Below are 18,989 nucleotides of genomic sequence, written 5' to 3' on the forward strand. Positions count from 1 at the left end.
CAGGTCTTCTTGACTTCAAGTCAAGCACTCTCCACTATTTCTTTCTTAAATTATCTTAATACATAAAATGTCACATGTATTTACTGTAGGAAAAGAAAAGGACAGAATGCAGGAGTTGGCGTCACGAAGACCCGAGTTCGGATTCTGCCTCAGACACTTGCTATGCGATCCTGGGCAAATCACTTCACCTTTCAGTTTTCAGTTTCCTCATCGGTAAAATGCGGATCGTAAAAGCACTTACCTCCCGGGGTTGTTGTGACGATCACATGAATTAACGTGTAAAGCATTCTGCCAAACTTAAAGAGCTCTATAAATGCTCGCTACTATTAGTGGGGTTTATAGAGATTTTTTTTAAGTCTTTAAAGCTTAACATTGCACTAAGACTTTTGGGACGACCTGCATTTGTAACGTGCACGTCCTTGGACAAAAAAGCACTGTTCGCTGACTTTCCTCTTGCAAAGCAGGGTCTCAGGAACATGGTTGGGACTTAATAAATGCTGGCTTTCCTTACTTAAATCCTCCCTTTGCCTGATGGGGCTGCAGGCTCTGTCCCTACGTGGCTCAGAGGCGGCCCAGGGAAAACCCGGCAGTAGATTTTCAGCGGAAGGACCGGACCTTGGAGTCCAAGCGCCCCGCGAATCTGCGCTCCTTCGTAGGCGGCACTCCTCCTCGCCCCCATGCAAGGACTCTCAGGCCAGACACTTGCCTTAGGACTACAAACCGCTGCGGGAACCCGGCCGCTGGAAGGCTCAAAGCCCCTCCCTTCCCTTCTGATCCCTCCTCTTCCTCCCGGGGCGGGCGCGAAAACCAGGAGGCCGGGAGGCAGCGGCACCGCACTGGGTCGCGCCGGCGGGCGCACTGAGCATGCTCAGTAGCCGATCGGGGGGTGCGGGGCTTTTTTTTTTTTTGGTCTCCAGTCTGAGGCCTTTTCTCCCCCCCCCCCCCCTTCCCCGCCCCCCCCCCCCAGTCCCCCCCCCCCCCCCCCAGCCGGAGAGCTGCCATGGCTGAGGTCCCGAGCGCGGCGCTGTCCCAGGCGGGTTGGTAAGTGGCTTGTCTCGGCCGCCCCCGCCTCCCCCTGCTTCGAGCCGGGCCCGGGCCCCGAAGGTCGGCGAGGGCTGGAGGGAGGGCCGGAGGGCGGAGGGAGTGCGCGTACCTGGGGGGTGGGGGTAGAAGCGGGGCAGGCCGCCCGAGGCCTCTCCTGCCGCCTCCTGCCGGGCTCGGCCCCGCCCCGGCCCCGGCCCGGGCTCCGGCCCGACCCGACCCCGGCCCCGGCGGCACCACGCGGTGCCCTGCCCCCCAAACTCCCCAAACTGGCAGCCGCGGGTTCGAGGCCCAGGGCCGGCGCCCTGCTAGGCCTCTCTAGCCATCCGGAGCCTCCCTGTCGGCCTCACGCTGCTTTAGAAGCCCCCTGTCCTTCCAGGCTCCGGAACCCTTACACCGCAGCCGCCCCATCCTCGGACACTCAGCGACCCCCGACCCCTGGCCGCTTCTCGCTCCAGGCGCGCCATCTCCCGACTCCGTGCCTTTGCACTGGCGGCTCCCCAAGCCCGGAACGCACCACTTTCCCAATCCGTCTTCTGCTTCTTTAAAATCTCATCTAAAAGCCCACCTTCCCAGGCCCCCGGAATGAGAGGCCCTCCTTTTTTAATTGTCTTGGCCTTGTCTTGTTTTGTACGTTGTTGTTTGCATGTTGTTCCCCCCTTTAGATTGACAGCACACTGAGGGCAGCGGCTGTTTTTGTGTGGTTTTGTATCCCAAGCACTTAGTTCGGTGCCTGGCTCGAACAGAGGCGCTTAATAAATGCTTGATTGATTGATTGCTCTCTTGTGCTGCTGGGGAGAGTGCCTGGCCGGACCTGGAAGGGCTTTGGTCCGCCCCACCGCCGACCACCACCGTCCTGCCAGCCTATTTTATAAGGGAAGAAGGGTGCTGTTGTCGGAAAAATACCCCATGGTGGTGATCATAAACACTAGCGAAAAGTTGGGAAGGAAAAGTAATTGAGTGTGAATCTTAAAGACCCATCAGCACTTCTTTAGAGTTACTCTGTCTCTTTTCGTTTGGTTTTAAACTAAGGGGCAGACTGTTGTCCTCTGCAACATAGACTTTAATTTATCAAGTGATATTTAAGGCTTGTGCCTGGGAGGTCTTTTTCATAAAAGAATAGCTTGTTTTCTCCAAAAAAAAAAAAAAAAGCAGGTTTCTTAGTAGAGCTCTTAGTATCTTAAGAACAATTAAAATGATACAAGTGGAAATTCAGCTATTAACACATAGTAAGCACTTAATAAAAGCATGTTGACTGACAGGAGTGTTGGCCAGGTTGCTGAGGCTTTACTTTTGTGAAAAGGTCATGTAGAATTGTCTGTTTTCATTCAAAACTGTAAAGTTTTCATTCAAAAGATTCTGGATCAATTAACCTGATTCAAGAAACTTTACAAAGTTTTACTAATTACCACTTTTAATGGCATAGTGAAAAGATCACTAGTTTTAAGAATCAGAAGACACAGGCCTCAGTCTTTCATCCATACACTTCATAAACCTGGTAAATGACTAATCTTTGTGAGGCTGAGTGCTGTAAAATAGGGGTGTTCTTTCTTTTCACACTTTCTAGGATACTTTGCCCATATCTCTTTTTTGCTTTCCCTTTTGTCTTCACACTATATTTTGTGTTACTTTTTTCGATGTGTGTGTATATATACTCTATCCTTTTAGGAGAAAGTCAGCAAGAATGGTAGTTGCTTTTCGTCTTTGTATCTTCAATGCCAAGCATATTATCCTACTTGTAGTAGGTTTTGATACATGTTTGGTTTGAATTAAATTGAGTAGAGAGGTAGAGGGAGGGCATTTTAGGCTGGGGAACACTTTGCACAGAGGTGTGGAACCAGGGAAATTCCGGGTGTGTTCTGTGAGTCAACCAGTTTAGCTGGATTGGAGGGTTGGTGGTATTTTTAGATAAAAGTTGTAAACATAGGCAACATTTTTCTTCTTTTTATTCAGGGAAGCAATATTTGTTTATGGAACTGGGGGTTGGGTTTCTGTTGTCCTAACAACTAGTAATGAACTCTGACCTTAGGTTTCTCAGTTTGTAAAATAAGGAGGGTAAAGCAAATGATTTCTGAGGTTTCTTCCAATATGAAAATTCTGTGACTCTTTGGTTAAATATGGCTTAAAGCAGTTTCTTATCCAAGCCTGAATTCAACCTTCAGTTCAGAACCTCAACCACTACCAGTTATTACTTGAATTTTAATGAACTTAGAAGTCAAATTGTGTTGCTTGTGATATGACTGTGATTTAGCAAAAGCTTGATATAATGCAATTAGTCTCTTAAGTTGGCTTATAATTTTGGTTTAATACCAATCAGCATTTTGTAGGAGTTTTTACTGCATTTTGAAATTAAAATCCAGCTGTTGCCTAGTTCATCATGAATAGCTGAATTATCATTTCATGGATTCTCTTATATGTCAAGAGTTTCTCTTGTCTCTCATAGATTATATACTGGGGTCACTTAAATGAGTTATCAAGATAGGAGTTATCTGGGGAATGAATATGGAAGAAAAGAAAGGATTTCCAGGAAATTTTGTTGATCCATATAGTTTTTGATTATGATTGAAATAAAATTTTAGGTAAATAGTATACACAGAAGGATACTTCTGTGTATACTGAGTTGGATTTTGTCCTTTTTCTGGAGTTAATTTTATGCAACTCTGCCTTTCTCTACACCTGCTATTGGAATAGCCAGTTGGAAACCTTTCAAATCTCATGATCAAGAGACCAACCTAAATTGACTCCCTTTTGGTTTGGAATTTACACTTCCTGAGGAGCAAGCTGGAAGGTTTCTCATCATGCCACAGTGTAATACGTATCAGTCAACAAACATTTTTTAAGCACTAACTGTGTACCAGGCACTATGTTAAGCCTTGGGGATATTAGAAAGCAAGAAAACCCTTTCTATAAATCTTACAGCCCCTGTACTCCAGGGATTGGAATTACAGTTCTAACTGGGGGAGAGCCAGTGAAAAGTTGAAGCCATGTTTGTATTTGAATAGGTCGGTGTAGCTGAATTGTACTATATGGAGAAGGGAGTCAAGTGTAAGAAGGCTGTAGAGGTAGGAAGGGGCCAGGCTATAAAGAGTTTTAAATGTCAAATAGAGTACCTTATATCTAGGAGGTAATAGGGAGCCTTTGGAGCTCTCTGAGAAGGTGGATGACTGGATCAGAACTGTGCTTCAGGAAGATTACTTTGGCAGATCTATGGAGACTGAACTGGAGTGGGTAGACACTTGAGCTATGGAGACTAATTGGAAAGCAATTTTAATAGCCAGGCCTGGTAAGCGCCTGAACAAGGGTTGTAGCTCTGTGAATAGAGAGAAGGGGACTTATATGAGAGATTTTGTGAAGGTAGAAACAATAAGATCTTGCCAAGGATTGAATTTATGAGATGAGTGAAAGTGAGGAGTTGAGAATGACCAGGATTGTGGGCCCGAGTGACTGGGAAGATGTTGCTATCACTAGGCAGTGACAGGGAAATTCCAAGAAGGGTGGGTAGGTTTGAGGGGTAGAGAGGGAATACCTGATGAATGTGAAATGCTTCCTGATGTTCTGGAGGCAGATGGAGATCTATTACTAGCTCATCAGAGATTAATTTTTATATGTAGATCTAGGAATCACCTGCATAGGGATGGTAATTGGACCTGTGGTGGCTGCTGAGATCACCAAGTAAGATAGCATAGAGTGAAAAAAGAAGGACAAGGACAGAGCCTTGGACAGACCCATAGTTAGAAGGCATGACATGGTTGAACAACCAGTAAAGGCAACTGAAGAGTGAGTGGCTGAATAGATAGGAGGAGAACCTGGAGAGGATGGAGAGCGCCAGCTACTAGAGGATCAGGATGGGCTTCATGTAGGAGTCAGCATCCTTCTAGTAAATTAGAAGCTTCTTGTTGCAGTATCTGCTTTGTTTTTGCCCAGCAAATGCCTTACACATTGCTTATACTTAATAGAACAGAATCTAAGAGTTTGAAGATACCTATAGCTCATCTTGTTCAACCTGTATCTGATTTAGAATTCCTTCTATAATGTCTCCAACAAGTGTTCATCCAGCCTTTGACTGAAGATCTCAGTTGAAAGGAAAGCCCTTCTACTTCTGACTGTAATTTTTAGAAAAATTTTCCTTATGTTCAACTGAACTTTGCCTCTTTGCAACTTTTTTCCACTGCTTCTAGTTTTATTCTTTGGGGCCAAGCAAAATATTTTTTTTTGTTTTGTTTTTAAATGTTAATTTATTTTTAGTTTTCAGCATTCACTTCCATAAGATTTGGAGTTCCAAATTTTCTCCTCCTCCTTCTCTCCCCTCCTCCCCCAGATGGTGTGCAATCTGATATAGGCTCTGCATATACATTCATCTTAAACATATATCACATGAGTCATGTTGTAAAGGAGAATTAGAACCAAAGGGAGGAACCACGAGAAAGAAGAAACAACAAAAAAAGAGAGCAAATAGTGCTTCGATCTGCATTCAGACTCCATAGTTCTTTTTCTGGACGTGGATAGCTTTTTCCATCATGAGTCTTTTGGAGTTGTCTTAGATCCTTGCATTGCTAAGAAGAGGTAAGTCTATCAAAATTAGTCATCATCACACAGTGTTACTGTTACTGTGTAAGGTGTTCTCTTGGTTCTGCTCACTTCACTCAGCATCAGTTCATGTAAGTCTTTCCAGGTTTTTCTGAAGTGCACCCGCTCATCATTTCTTATGGAACAATAGTATTCCATTACATTCATATACCACGGCTTGTTCAGCCATTCCACACTTGATGGGCATCCCCTCAATTTCCAATTCTTGGCCACCACAAAAAGAGCTGCTATAAATATTTTGTACATATAGGTCCTTTTCTCATTTTTATGATCTCTTTGGGATACAGACCTAGAAGTGGTATTGCTGGGTCAAAGGGTATGCACAGTTTTATAGCCCTTTGGGAATAGTTCCAACTTGCTGTCCAGAATGGTTGGATCACAAGCAAAATATTTTAATCCCACTTCTTGTAGAGCTTTTCAAGTCCCTTAAGATAGCTATCGTGCCTTTTCTCCCCCCTCTAGTTTAAGCATCCCTAGTTTCTTTAACCAATCCTATCTAAAAAAAAAAACCAAAAACAAAACCTTAACCTTTTTAGGTGTCGTGGACCTCTTTGGCAGTCTGGTAAAGCCTATATACCTCAGAATATTTATAAATGCATAAAGTCAAATATTATATAGATTACAGAGCAAACTGATTATATTGAAATGATTATTAGAATTATTAGAAAAAAATACACGCAAGTTCACACACCCTTGACTAAGAACACTTACCATAAAGCATAATTTTGAGGCCCATCAGCATGCTTATTGCTCTTTCCTGGACACCCCAACTTATCAATATCCTCCTTAAAATGTAAATATTGAATTGAATTAAATAATCCTCTGAGTACAGAGAGAGAGAAGTTAATTGACTTGTTCAAGGTCACACATCTAAGAAATCATAGAGCCAGGGACCTGAACTTGAGTATCTTGATTTCAGATAACATGCTTATTCGACTATACCACAGCTTCCCTTCCTAATTAATCAAAAGGTGTCTTGTTAGTGAACAAAAACCCCCCAAATTGGCCATCTTTTCACAGCTCTTTACTGAAAAATGCAAATTCTTGTTAGTGGGTGTTAAAATGGAAGAAGCACTTTCCAGATGATTTGTGTGACATAGTAACAATGAGTTCATAGCAAAGGTAAGTTTGGAACAATACCACAGTTTCTCAGGATTTTTCTTAGATCAGACCAGAAAAACAGCATTGGTGGCATTCTTGGATTTCTAGGAAATTAAAAAAAAATATTTATTGATTACTATAAATTTATTTTTCATTCCTAAGAGGTATTAGGTTATATTAAAATCTATAGCCTGTCAGTTTACTCTTACTTTGCCTTTTGGAAGATTAGAACTGATTTAATTGGGCTTCTAGTGCCCAATTAAAGTAGCATTCCAAATAAAATATAGTGCCCAAGTCTAAGAATAGGATAAAAATAGAGATAGTATGTGTTATTTCATTGGTATAGGTGGCTCCTAAATGAAGACTATTCCTGCATCAGTGCTGATTTGTACCTTCTCTTCAAATTTTAGTCTTAGTTGCTCAGAGCTCTGAGAAATTAAATGACTTGCTCAGTGTCACATAGCCAGTATGTCAGAGGCTAGCTTTGAACCCAAATCTTCCTGGCCCTGAGGCTGGCTCTTTATATACTACACCATTCTGTCTCATTTGGACAGAATAATAATAAAAAAAATGATGAAAAACTTTTTTGAACACCTGAAGGGGCCTTTGGCATTATCCTTTATTTAATTGTCTTGAGTTCTGTTCTCAAATAAAATTCTTTATGGTGTTTGGTTACCTTCTGTCCACTCACATAGCTACCACCTTAGTTCAGGCCCTTATCACCTTCCCTGAACTATTGCAGTAACCTTTGTCCCTCTCAGATCTCTTCCCCTTTCCAATCTATCCACCATACCAACATGATTTTTATAAAGTGCCAATTTGACCATGTCATTTAGTAAATTCCAGTGGTTCCCTATTCCTTAAAGATCAAGTATAAACTCCTTTGCCATTTAAAGACCTTCACAATTTGACCTTATTACACATTACTATCCTTCATGTGTATGATGTATGGTCTAGCCTAGTCAAACTGGCCTTCTTACTGTTCCTTCTATGTGGCGTGACATTTCTTATCTTCCTGTCTTTGTACTGTTTGCTCTTTCCTAGAATATACTCATTCCTGACTTGTAGCTCTTCAAACCAGTTCCTTTCAAGGTTCAGCTTTCTATCTACCTTCTACAAGAAGCCTTTCTCCCAGCTGCTAGTGCCTTCTATCTATTTTATATATATCCATATAAGTACATGATATCTCTTCTGGCTATTATAAATTCCATTTTCAGTGATATTTCTCTTTGTAATCTCCATTATCCACCTTGCTATACTACAGAAGATTTTTCTGTGATTTTAGTAAGACTACCTAGGTTCTTTTGGTGTCAAGCTAATGTATTTTCTGACAGGCCGATTTCCAGTTCTTCCTATTCTATTCTTCAATTCTTCCTATCCTATGAAGAATATTCCTATTGACTTCCTGTTGACTTTTTTGGTAATTATGTGTACATACTCCTTGAAATAAATTTCTAAGAAACTTGTGTTAAAGGGACTCCTGTATGTGTGAGTGTATACTCATACACATATATGTATACGTGTGTAAATATATATTATGTATAGTATATGTTCACCCTTTTTCAAAGAGGACCGATGACATCATGGATATATTGGATTTAAATGTGGCAGAGTTTCGCAAAGTCATCAGCCTCAGTTTCTCTTCCTGAGTCATACACACACACACACACACACACACACACACACACACACACACACACACTCTCTCTCTCTCTCACACACACAGACATACACAAACACACACAGACACACACACGTTTGCATGTATTTATTTGGGCCTATGATTTCATTGATACAAAGGACTCCCAGTGTAGAAATAGAAACTCCCTCTGATGATGCAGATAAATAGCTTGTTTGTAATTTTCTTAGAGAATTGCTTGGGATATTGAAAGCTTCATTGACTTGTCCATGATCACACAGCTAGTACAGGTCAAAGGTAGAACTGAAATCAAGGTCTCTATGACTCCCTAGGACTGCAACCTATCCATTAGGTCAGGCTGCCTCTCAATCACTTTTTATTTAAAATAAACAAGTCTATCAATCTTTAAAAAAAAGCCAACATCTTTTATAACTATAATATTTAAAAAGCTTTTGTCCCCTATGAAAAGTTCAGGTTTTAAAAAAAGATTCTTTTTTAAATTGAAAAAGATCAGTTTGATAGCTCATAGAATCCTGTAACTTCAGAATTGGAACAGCTTTATACTGACATAGCACAGAATATAGTTTAATAATTACATGTTCATATATAAGGCTCTTGTCTTTATTCTGTGCAAATTGAATTGTTTTATAAATGTAATTTTTGTATTAAGTACTTTAATGTTAACTTCAAATATTTGAATGAATCTAATTTTATGTGATAAGTCTCTTGAAACTGAGAGAAAAATTAGAGGTTTTTAAATTTATAGAATTTGGAAGCATTAAATAAATTTGAACATTGAGAGTACATTTATTAGGCATGTGTTTGTTTAGGGCTAAATGAAAACAGCAAAAAAAGACAACAATCATAGAAAAAATGTTCCTTGGAACATCTCTTGGTCATTTTTGACTGAATGGTGATCTTCAAACTTTTTTGACTGCATCTCTATCAGTAAAGTTTCTTTGAGCACACAACCCTAATGTTTGTATATTTATTTGTAAATTACGTACATTTGTATCAAAATAATATTGTATACATTATAAAAAAGTAATTTAAAAGGATTAGGTAAAGATGAAAGAAGCAATATAAAATTTAAAATCATTAGTGGTCTAAAAACCTTTTTGCTTGGGTAATATGAATGAATGTTTAGTCATTTTTTAGAAAATCTATGTCCTGAAGAATAGAACTGACTTGTTAAAAATATTCACCAATAATTATTTATTTTATCACTGTAGCTATGAGGTGAATTTTTTTTTATAATACTTTTAAATAAAATGGTACTCAATACAGCAATCAAATAATGGGGCATAATAGTCAATGAATGTAATAGCTTTCCATCAGGCATCATGTTTCTCTGTCAGTAAATATATACTTTTCATACACGTCACAGAAGCAATAAACTAAAGTAAATTACTGGGGCAGCTAGGTGGCACGATGGATAGAGCACTGGTCCTGAAGTCAGGAGGACCTGAGTTCAAATCTGACCTCAGACCAAACACCTGACACTTACTAGCTGTGTGACCGTGGGCAAGTCACTTACCCCAATTGCCTTAATAAAAAAAAAAAAAAAGTAAATTATCTCTGATTTAAACTCAAAACAAAGTTTTCAACATAAATCCATACTTTTTTATGTGGTTCTGCTTAAAACAAAAGCTATCATACCTCAATTTCTTATTTGTTTCAGTATTTTAGCTGTCTTTTTGTTTCATTGAGAGGAACAGCAAGAAACCAGTTGGGTTGTACTTTAGAATGGGAGGGGGGTGGTTAGGGCTTTAAATGACCAATGAGACATTTATACTTGATCTTAGAAGTAATGGGGCACCATTGGAGTTTAATGAGTAGGGGGTGGGGTGAGGTGAGAGTGACTGTCAGATTTAGCCTTTAGGAAAATCGTTTTGGCAATTATGTGAAGAATGAATTGGTTTGGGAAGGTGCTTAATGCAAGGAAGTGACTGTGCAGTAAGTCCAGGAAAGCGAGATGAAGGTCCAAATTAGTGTATGGGGTGTTTAAAGGGAGAGGTGATGAATGTGAGAGAGATGTGGGTTTAGAAATGACAAAATATGATTATTGATTCTGTATACGTGAGGGTGAGGAACTGACAATGGCACGCAGGTCATGAACCTGTGTGCCTAGAAGGATGGTGCCTTCAAAAGAAAGACAGATTCCTAAGAGGAAGAGGGGTTTGGGATGAGAGGGGAGATAATGAAATGAGATCTGTGATACAGTCTGTCCATGCTTGTTCATCCTGTCTTATTCAGAAGGAAAAGGAAGAAGGAGGAGCAAAGAATGGGGCTCCTGATCATTCTTCTTTCTGTGAGGCACCTACTATAGCAATTGTGAGTATACACTCACACATGAGTATACACTCACACATACAGGAGTCCCTTTAACACAAGTTTCTTAGAAATTTATTTCAAGGACCTTCAAATTGTGAAGGTCTTTAACTGGCAAAGGAGTTTATACTTGATCCTTAAGTAATAGGGAACCACTAGAATTTACTAAATGCCATGGTCAAATTGGCACTTTATGAAAATCATGTTGGTATGGTGGATAGATTGGAATGGGGAAGAGATTTGAGGGGGACAAATATTGCAATAGTTCAGGGGAGAGGTTAGGGGCAAGAGTGATAATGTATGCTGGGTGGGAACGGAGAGATTTGTCCTATGACATTTGAGTAGCTGCTGCTGTAGGTACTTGGATTGTGGATAGGTAATAACCACCCTGATGGATTGGCTGACTAACAGTGTGGAATTGGGGGAACTGGAAGCTTGCACAATTTCAAGGATAATGGGTGAAGGATAAATGTGGTTGTTTGGGAGACAAGTCCCACATAATTAGCTGTTGCTGGGAGGTTGAGATTTGACCCAACTTCCCACTTTCTGATTGCTTTATCATATATTTCTTTGGGTTATGCTGCACTTCCTTTTGTGACCACTGGTATAAAAGCTTCTAATTATAGACCTGGGAGAGACCCTGAATCATCATCTTCCCCCTCTGATCTTCCCTTACCTCTAAATTTCTGGAAACCATTTTAACATTTGAGAATGGCAAAGCTAACAGTTGATTTTTGGTCAAGTCCAGGTAGCAGAGCAGCACAACTTCTGTAAGCCCTGGAAATTGCTCTGTGAAGCTAACAAAATAATATTGCCAGTGTGTTTGAACTTGCCTATACTGCCTCTTTTGCTCTAGTCCTTACCTTATTGAATAAGGATTCATATGTTGGTCACATGTGAATCTTTGAATAAATGGTGCTTACCTGCTTGTCCTATTCCTAGACTTTTACTTTTAAAAATTTAAAATATTTTATTGACTTCTGAATTTATTTGATTTTTGAATTTATAGTAAGCTGTAAATCATAAGGTAGAGTGTTTTCCTCATTGTTTAGAGTTGTAGAGTATTTTACACCACAATTTTAATTTAAATGTTATTGATACCCTGTGTTTTTCCGTTTTGGTCTGTGCAGAATAGTGGTAATGGGTACTGAAGGTTTCTGTGTGCATGTTAGGGTAGGTGGAGTTTGAGGAATAGATCCTATACATGATATATTCCTGTTTAAGAATATTTTTCTATTAGTCTTAACATACAATTGCAACTGTAACATTGGTTTATGTGGTTTGTGACTTTTCAGTGTCTAAAGGTAATAAGCCTTATTAACCTCTTGGCTCACAGTTTAAGTTGTATACTTTGTTTCCTGTTCTATCATTGTAAATTGCTAAGAACTATTGGATTTTCTGTTAGACCCTGTATGTTTTAGGTCTTCATGTACTGTTTCCAGTGATTTTTGGTGAATAAACTATAAATCTAATTTCAACTGCCTTCTTCAAGTTGACTGCTTCAAGCAAAAATAGGTGTAAAAAGAAACTTGCTATCTCAGCAGGGATGAAAGATATTTGCTGCTGTAACTCAGCAGTATTTGCCAAGCCAAGTAAAAATTGCATAGTGAGATTTCAAGAACCATAACAGTATAATGAGGAGTGGTATGGACAAGTATCACATTGTAAGGATTTAGGAGTGAGTGGGTAGAGAAGTAGAGGCAGGTTTAAAAGGATAAGAGCAGCAATAGTAATTAGAGCCAGGGATTTAGAGTAGAAGGTAGTGTTGAGTAGAATTGGTTGAGTAAAGGATTGAATGTGGGATGGGATGAGTGTAGTCAGAGCAGAGTTGATGGCCTGGAAAGTACTAGGAAGTAGAGAGGGTTTAGTGATCACCATGAGGAGAAAGAAAATACGAAGGAAGAGTGAGCAGTAAGGTTTTTTTTATCTGGAAACTGGTGAGCGTATTATCTTTAAGGCCCTTCTACTTCTTGATGCTTTTATGATCTCGAATCAGGGCTGTTGAGATAATGAATATTTGGGAAATGTACTATGACGGGGTCAGGAATACCAGGATTCAAATCCTACCTCAGACACTTCCTGCCTGTTTGAACCTGAGCAAGTTACTTAACCTCTGTACCTCAGTTTATTTGTAAACTGGGAGGACTGGACTGGATGGTTTCAAAGTCTCTTCTAGCTCTAAGTCTGTGATTCTATAAAGAAGTAAAGTTCTGCTAGCATGTTTCTGTAATTGTTAGTGAGTATGCATTCTGGAGTACATTTTAATTTTACTCTTTAGTCTCTGCTCATGCCTCACTGTAGTATGCCCAATTGCAATATGTAATATTCTGGTTCTTGAAGCTTATTGGCAGAGTGAAAACTCTGGAAGTTGGTATAATGATTTGTCTGTTGCCTAAGAATTATCTTAGCTGAGTTTAGAATGACTCATCATCTAGTTAAGATGATGATTTTTCACCCGTGGCACTGAATGAAATTCATCTACTAAGGTATAGAGGAGTTTGTGCTCTGCATCACTTGAGGGAATGTACAAACCAAAATTTGTTGACATTGAAGGCATGTCAAGTGATACTAGCTAGCAATTATATAGAACTTTAAGATTGGCAAAGTGCTTTATTATCTTATTTTACCCTCACAACAACCCTGGGAGGCTGGTGCTATTATTTTCCCCATTTTACAGATGAGGAAACTGAGGCCTAGGGAGGTTAAGTGACTTGCATAAGGTCATACATATAACAATATCAGAGGTGGGATTTGTACCCAGGTCCTCTTATTCCAGAGCCAGTACTCTAACCACTGTATCATCCTGCCTATGTGTGTTTGTCCTTGTATGTTTCGGCATGAGAAATGGGTGATATGTGTGTGTCCTAAAATCATTAGAACTATATGTGTAATGTATGTCTACTAAAGAAATGTTTTCCACTTTGATCTTAAATTAACATTTTGCAATGATAACAATGAAAAAAAGAATGTCTCAGTTGCTGATTAAGCTTTCATTGCTTTTAGTACTTTTATAATTACATTATGTAGTTTTAATATAATTACATGCAGAATTCTTGCTTATAGAACCAATTATACCATTTACTTTATCTCTTAGGAAAAAAAAAAAGTTTTGTCAAGTGACTAGAAAGGGGTCATATTTGAAAATGCCAGCATGACAAGTATGTTTTTTTTGAGGGGGAAGGAGGGCATTGGGCTTTTTACCATGCGGCAGTTTTGAAAGGAAAAGGAAAGATTTATGTTAGATATTAGGAAAGGTGAGCTTTCTGTAAAGAGTTATTGCAGTGTTGTACAATTTTTCATATGCTATCAAAAAGGAAGGCACAAACTACCTTTTCCTTCTGTAGAAGCTTTTTTTTTTTCCTTTGAATAACTGAAGGATTGCTTGAATTGCTTTTCTTAGGCACCTCAAAACCTGTCTTTAGCCAGTGGTGTAGAATCTAAGTAACACTTAGTTCACTAAAATTCTTTTGTCTAATCTTTAATACCATAGAATTAAAGTCATTGCCCTTGGGTTTGTAATTTCATACTTGTGCATTTTCAGTCTGTAGATGCCTGGTTTATCTGAAAATGAATTTTGAAATTGCGGGAAAAATACTAGTAGTATTGGTTTATTTTTCCTAAATAGTCCCATAGATTTGTCCAAGGAATAAGTAGGAAATGTCTTAATGGTACAAATTCTGTTAATTCTTATTGTATTCCGACCTCGTTTATTAATTGCTGAAGCAATATTTATAGAGGGAATGGTATAAAACTTAGGTGACTTGTGATCATAGCTAGATTATTAGTTAGTTTTACTTCCATTCGTTAGTCATCATCAGTTAATTTATTTGGTTTAGAACAAATTGCTAATGAAACCCAGCGTTGTAGGTATCATCTCCATTGGATTGTCAATTTTGAAAAGAGTATTGGCCAAATATCTCATACACGTTTTCCACAAGTTTAAATAAAAGAGTTATGCAAAGATATTAGCATGGCCCAGTCAGTGCTTCAGTATTGGAAAGACAGAAGCATGTGAACTTCATCCAGTACTATGTTAGAGTACCTTTTATGGATTCTGCACATGCCTTGTGCTTATAGTTCAGGGATTTAGAAAAGGAGAGAGATTGCACTCTTTACAGGACTCTCAGGAAAATAAATAATAAGAAAATTTTTTAAATTTGTGTTTAGAGGTAGTGCATTTTTGCTATGAGAGAAGATTGTGGATAAATATTTAGAGTAGAGGTCATTTTTTGAGAAACCAGTTAAGTTAGTCGTAGTAAGATCTTCATGAGTGGGGAACCTGCTGCCTCGGGGCCACATGTGGCCCTCTAGGTCCTCAAGTATGGCCCGGAATTCCAACTTCACAGAACAGATCCCCTTAGTAAAAGGATTTGTTCTGTAAAACTTGGACTCAGTCAAAAGGCGACACTTGAGGACCTAGAAGGCCACATGTGGCGTCGAGGCTGTGGATTCCCCACCTCCAAATGCTAGGCTGTCATTGGGTACAGTAACTGCTATACTCTTAATGGGAGTGAAACCAGCTTGATTTAGCAAGAATTTTTCATTCTTGTGTTGTTTTAATGTATAGGCATACGTTGCTTGTGCATAGTTTTATGAGTGTGAGTTGACATCTTCCCACAATTTATATGATAAACAATCAGTAGTCAAGAGCAGTAGACTAGTTTGTTGTGAATTGTGTATAATTTTTCCCCCTGTTACCCATATTGGTTTGAATTAACTGTGAATGAATGAATGAATGAATAATGTCTTTTTTTTATAAATTTTTAAAATTTTTTAATTTTTAACATGTGTTTTTAAAGCTTTGGGTTACAAATTTTCTCCCTTCCTCCCTCCCCACCCACCGTCATTGAAAAAGCAAACATCTCAGTACAGGTTATAGATGTGTAATCATGCAAAACACTTCCATAGTAGTCCTGTTGTGAAAGACTTAAGTGTATTTCCCTTCATCCTATCCTACCACCCATTTATTCTACTCTCTCTTTTGACCCTGTCCCTCCTCAGAAGTGTTTGCTTCTGGTTATCCCCCTCCCCCAATCTGCCCTGCCCTCTATCAACCCCCCTGCTCTCTTGTCCCCTTCCCCCCTTATTTTCCTATAGGGTAAGATAGATTTCCATACGCCATTGTCTATGTTATTCCCTCCTTAAGCCAAATCCTATGAGAATGAGATTCACTCATTCCCTCTCACCTTCCCCCATTTCCCCTCTGCTGTAAAAGCCTTTTCTTGTCTGTTTCATGTGAGATATTTTACCTCTGAATGCCTTTTTTTTGATGGGGCAATACAGCTATTGTGATCTAAAATAATAAGTATTGGGAGTGTATTGAATTTTCCTTGAAATGATATTTATTTGCAAGTGATTTTGCTGAAATAATATTACTAGTGTCTCGTGCAGAACATCACTGTTAGATTTGTAATTCATCAGTCTTCCTTTTTTTGATGCATTTTGTAATTTTTTTTTTTAGTTCTGGATTAAACAAATTTTTCAGAACTAATTATAGAAAATTCACCTGTGCCATTATTATATAGACTAACATTATTTAACATGGTTTGAATTTTCTCTTGCTTCGGCATATTTTCTTTGGAAATGAAATTGAGTCAGACTCTTGGGGGGCTTTTTTATACTTCATTTTTTTCCCCCAAAGTAACCTCATGTGCAAATTAAATTGTTTGGAGTTACTTTTGGTATTCCAAACAAAAGAATTTTAAAAATATATAGTTCTATAGGCTTGCATGTATCTAAATGATAATTTTCAAGAATAACTACATAAGTCTTTAACTCATATTTATGTTAAATTATGTTTTGTAGCTCTCTAAAATGTTTACTGGTTTTACATAATGAAAGTTAGTAACCAATATGTTATTCCTTATGCAAAAAGTTGGGAAATGAAGTATTGGATAGTGAGATAGTCTAAGAATCAAAAATACCAAGGTTCAAGTCTTGCCTCTGACACATATTGGCTGTGGGACCAATTCTAAAACCATAAGTTGCAGGCCAGGTGCTGATCTGCTTTGGTAGAGGGTGTTTCCTTATTGGCACCTCCTTATACCAATTAAATCACAGATGCAATAAAAAAGATATGGGGATTGAGGAGGTAAGAATAACTGAAAATTGGAAAATAATAATAATAATAATAATAATAATAATAATAATAATGCTAATGATAGCAGATAGTATTTATGTAGCTCTTTAAGGGTTGCAAAGCAAAAATGTTATCTCATTTGATCCTAATGACACCCCTGTGAGTTAGGTGCTATTATTAACATTTTACAGACATTTGCCAAATTTTTATAAATATTTGCCAACAAATACTCTTCTGTATACTGTTAACTATTATATTTTGATAGGTATAGAAAAAGCAATTTTAAAAATATTTTTAAAAAATTTGGCAAATTTGATCAGTTGTCATCTATGAACAGTTGATAAGTACACTAAGCCCAAAAATGGAGTAATTCTGGTTTACAGGATGTTATATTTAAAATTGTATTAATTCAATTAAGCAGGAATGGAAAAAAGTGTGAGAAAAAGTTGTCATTATCTCTTACATGCCTGAAAGTGTTGTGAATCTTGTATGTCTCAAAGAGAAGCTACAGTAAATTGAGAATAATGTTAAGAACTTATTAGGGGTACTCTGGAAAGATAGTGTAGCATAGTGGAAAAAGTATTGTAGTTAAGAGTTAGAAGACCTTGATTTGTCTGTCAGTCAGCAAAGCATTCATTAAGCACTTATGTGCCAGGTGTCCCAGCTTTGATATTTACCTGTGTCTAACTCAAGATTAGTCACTTTACCTTTCAGAGCCTTAATTTCCTTATCTGTAAATGGAGAGATATAATACTTAACTTACAGGGTTGTTGTGAGGAGGGTACTTTATTAATTGTGAAGTGCTCTATACTTGTATGCATGTACACAGACACACATATGTACCACTTTCCACTCCTCCCTTTGTAAAGACACTTATGGACACTTCTCTTTCCAAGGTTGTTTATAATCTTTCAATGGCAAAAGCCAGTGGCTTTTTCTTAGTCCTCAAACCTTCTGCAGTTTTCACAACTCCCCATGGCTTCTGTGACACAGTTCTCTCTTGATTCTACTCCTGTTGCTTGCTTCTCCTTAGTATCCTTTGCTGGATTCCCATTCATCCACTAAATTTAGTCATCCTCCAAGCCTCTGTCTTAACTCTTCTTTGGACTCTATATTCTCTGTCCTAGTAATTTCATTAAATCTCTTGGGCTCAATTATTTCTGTACACATTTATATACTTCCATATTTATATATTATATATAAGATATTTATAGGCAAATGTATAAGTGTCTGATATGTAGATATATATCAGATACTTATATAGTATATGTAATACTTCCATGTTTACATACTCGGTTCTGATTTTTTCTGAATTCTGATTTTATTTCGTGCTGAACAGTTCTCCTTGATGTCTTGAAGGCATTTCAAATTCAGCACATCAAAACAAAACTCATTTGGTCTCTCCCTGTCACCTCAGAAAACCCTACAAAAAAACCTTCCTGCAAATTTTACCATTTCTGTTGATGGCACCACCATCTTGCCAGTCATCCAACCTGGTCATCATGGAGTTATGTTTGACTTTAACTGTACCTTTAATCTCTATATCCAGTTACCAAGTCTTATTGACTTTGTGTCTCTCAAATCTGTCTCCTTGTTTCCACTCACATAGCCTCTACCTTGGTTTAGGTACCATTAACTTTCTCCCAAACTGTTGCGTATTAACATGTACTTTGCAGAATCCTCAATTTCCTTCAAAGCACAGCCCAGGTGCTACCTTTTGCATTAGGCCTTTACTGAACGCTCACCCAGTTATTGACACTTTCTTTCTTTTGCACTTATTTTATATATGCCTTATATTTACTTGTGTACATGTTGTATTCCCCAGTAGAATGTAAGCTCTTTGAGGGGACTGTTTCCCTTTTTACTTTTCTCAGTGTTTAGTGTAGTGCCATGTACATTGTAGGTGCTTAATATAAGTTTGTTGAATTGAATTATCTGAGCTATCATTGCATTGTTAATGAAAACTGACTTGTCTACAGAAGAACTTCTCACAACACATAATTGGATCATTGAAAAGTATTTGTGAGTCAAGTGTGTGTCTCCTTTTATTCAGCATAACTTGATTCAGCTGAAAGGTTTATTATTTTTTAAAAATTAAATAAAATTATGTGGATAGATATCTTTTGAATCTTGGTCTTGAGGGTGGAGAGAGTCATAAAATGCTTGTGAGATCAAATAATTTTTCCAGGACTGCCTAAAACCATTGGTGAT

General features: G+C 38.3%; 1 protein-coding gene across 2 annotated transcripts in view; it reads left to right on the forward strand.

Moving 5' to 3' along the window:
* The first annotated feature begins 988 nt into the window (after positions 1 to 988).
* The window catches only part of TDRD3 (tudor domain containing 3), a 205,222-nt gene continuing 187,221 nt past the window's right edge, over positions 989 to 18,989 (forward strand). For both annotated transcript variants that reach the window (XM_027846178.1, XM_027846179.1), the window contains exon 1: positions 989 to 1,041. In XM_027846178.1, coding sequence (XP_027701979.1) covers positions 1,001 to 1,041 — 41 coding nt within the window. In that variant the 5' untranslated portion in view covers positions 989 to 1,000. The remainder of the gene's footprint in view (positions 1,042 to 18,989) is intronic.

Source organism: Vombatus ursinus, unplaced genomic scaffold, assembly GCF_900497805.2.
Source record: "Vombatus ursinus unplaced genomic scaffold, bare-nosed wombat genome assembly UNPS02015089.1, whole genome shotgun sequence".
Lineage (NCBI taxonomy): Eukaryota > Metazoa > Chordata > Mammalia > Diprotodontia > Vombatidae > Vombatus > Vombatus ursinus.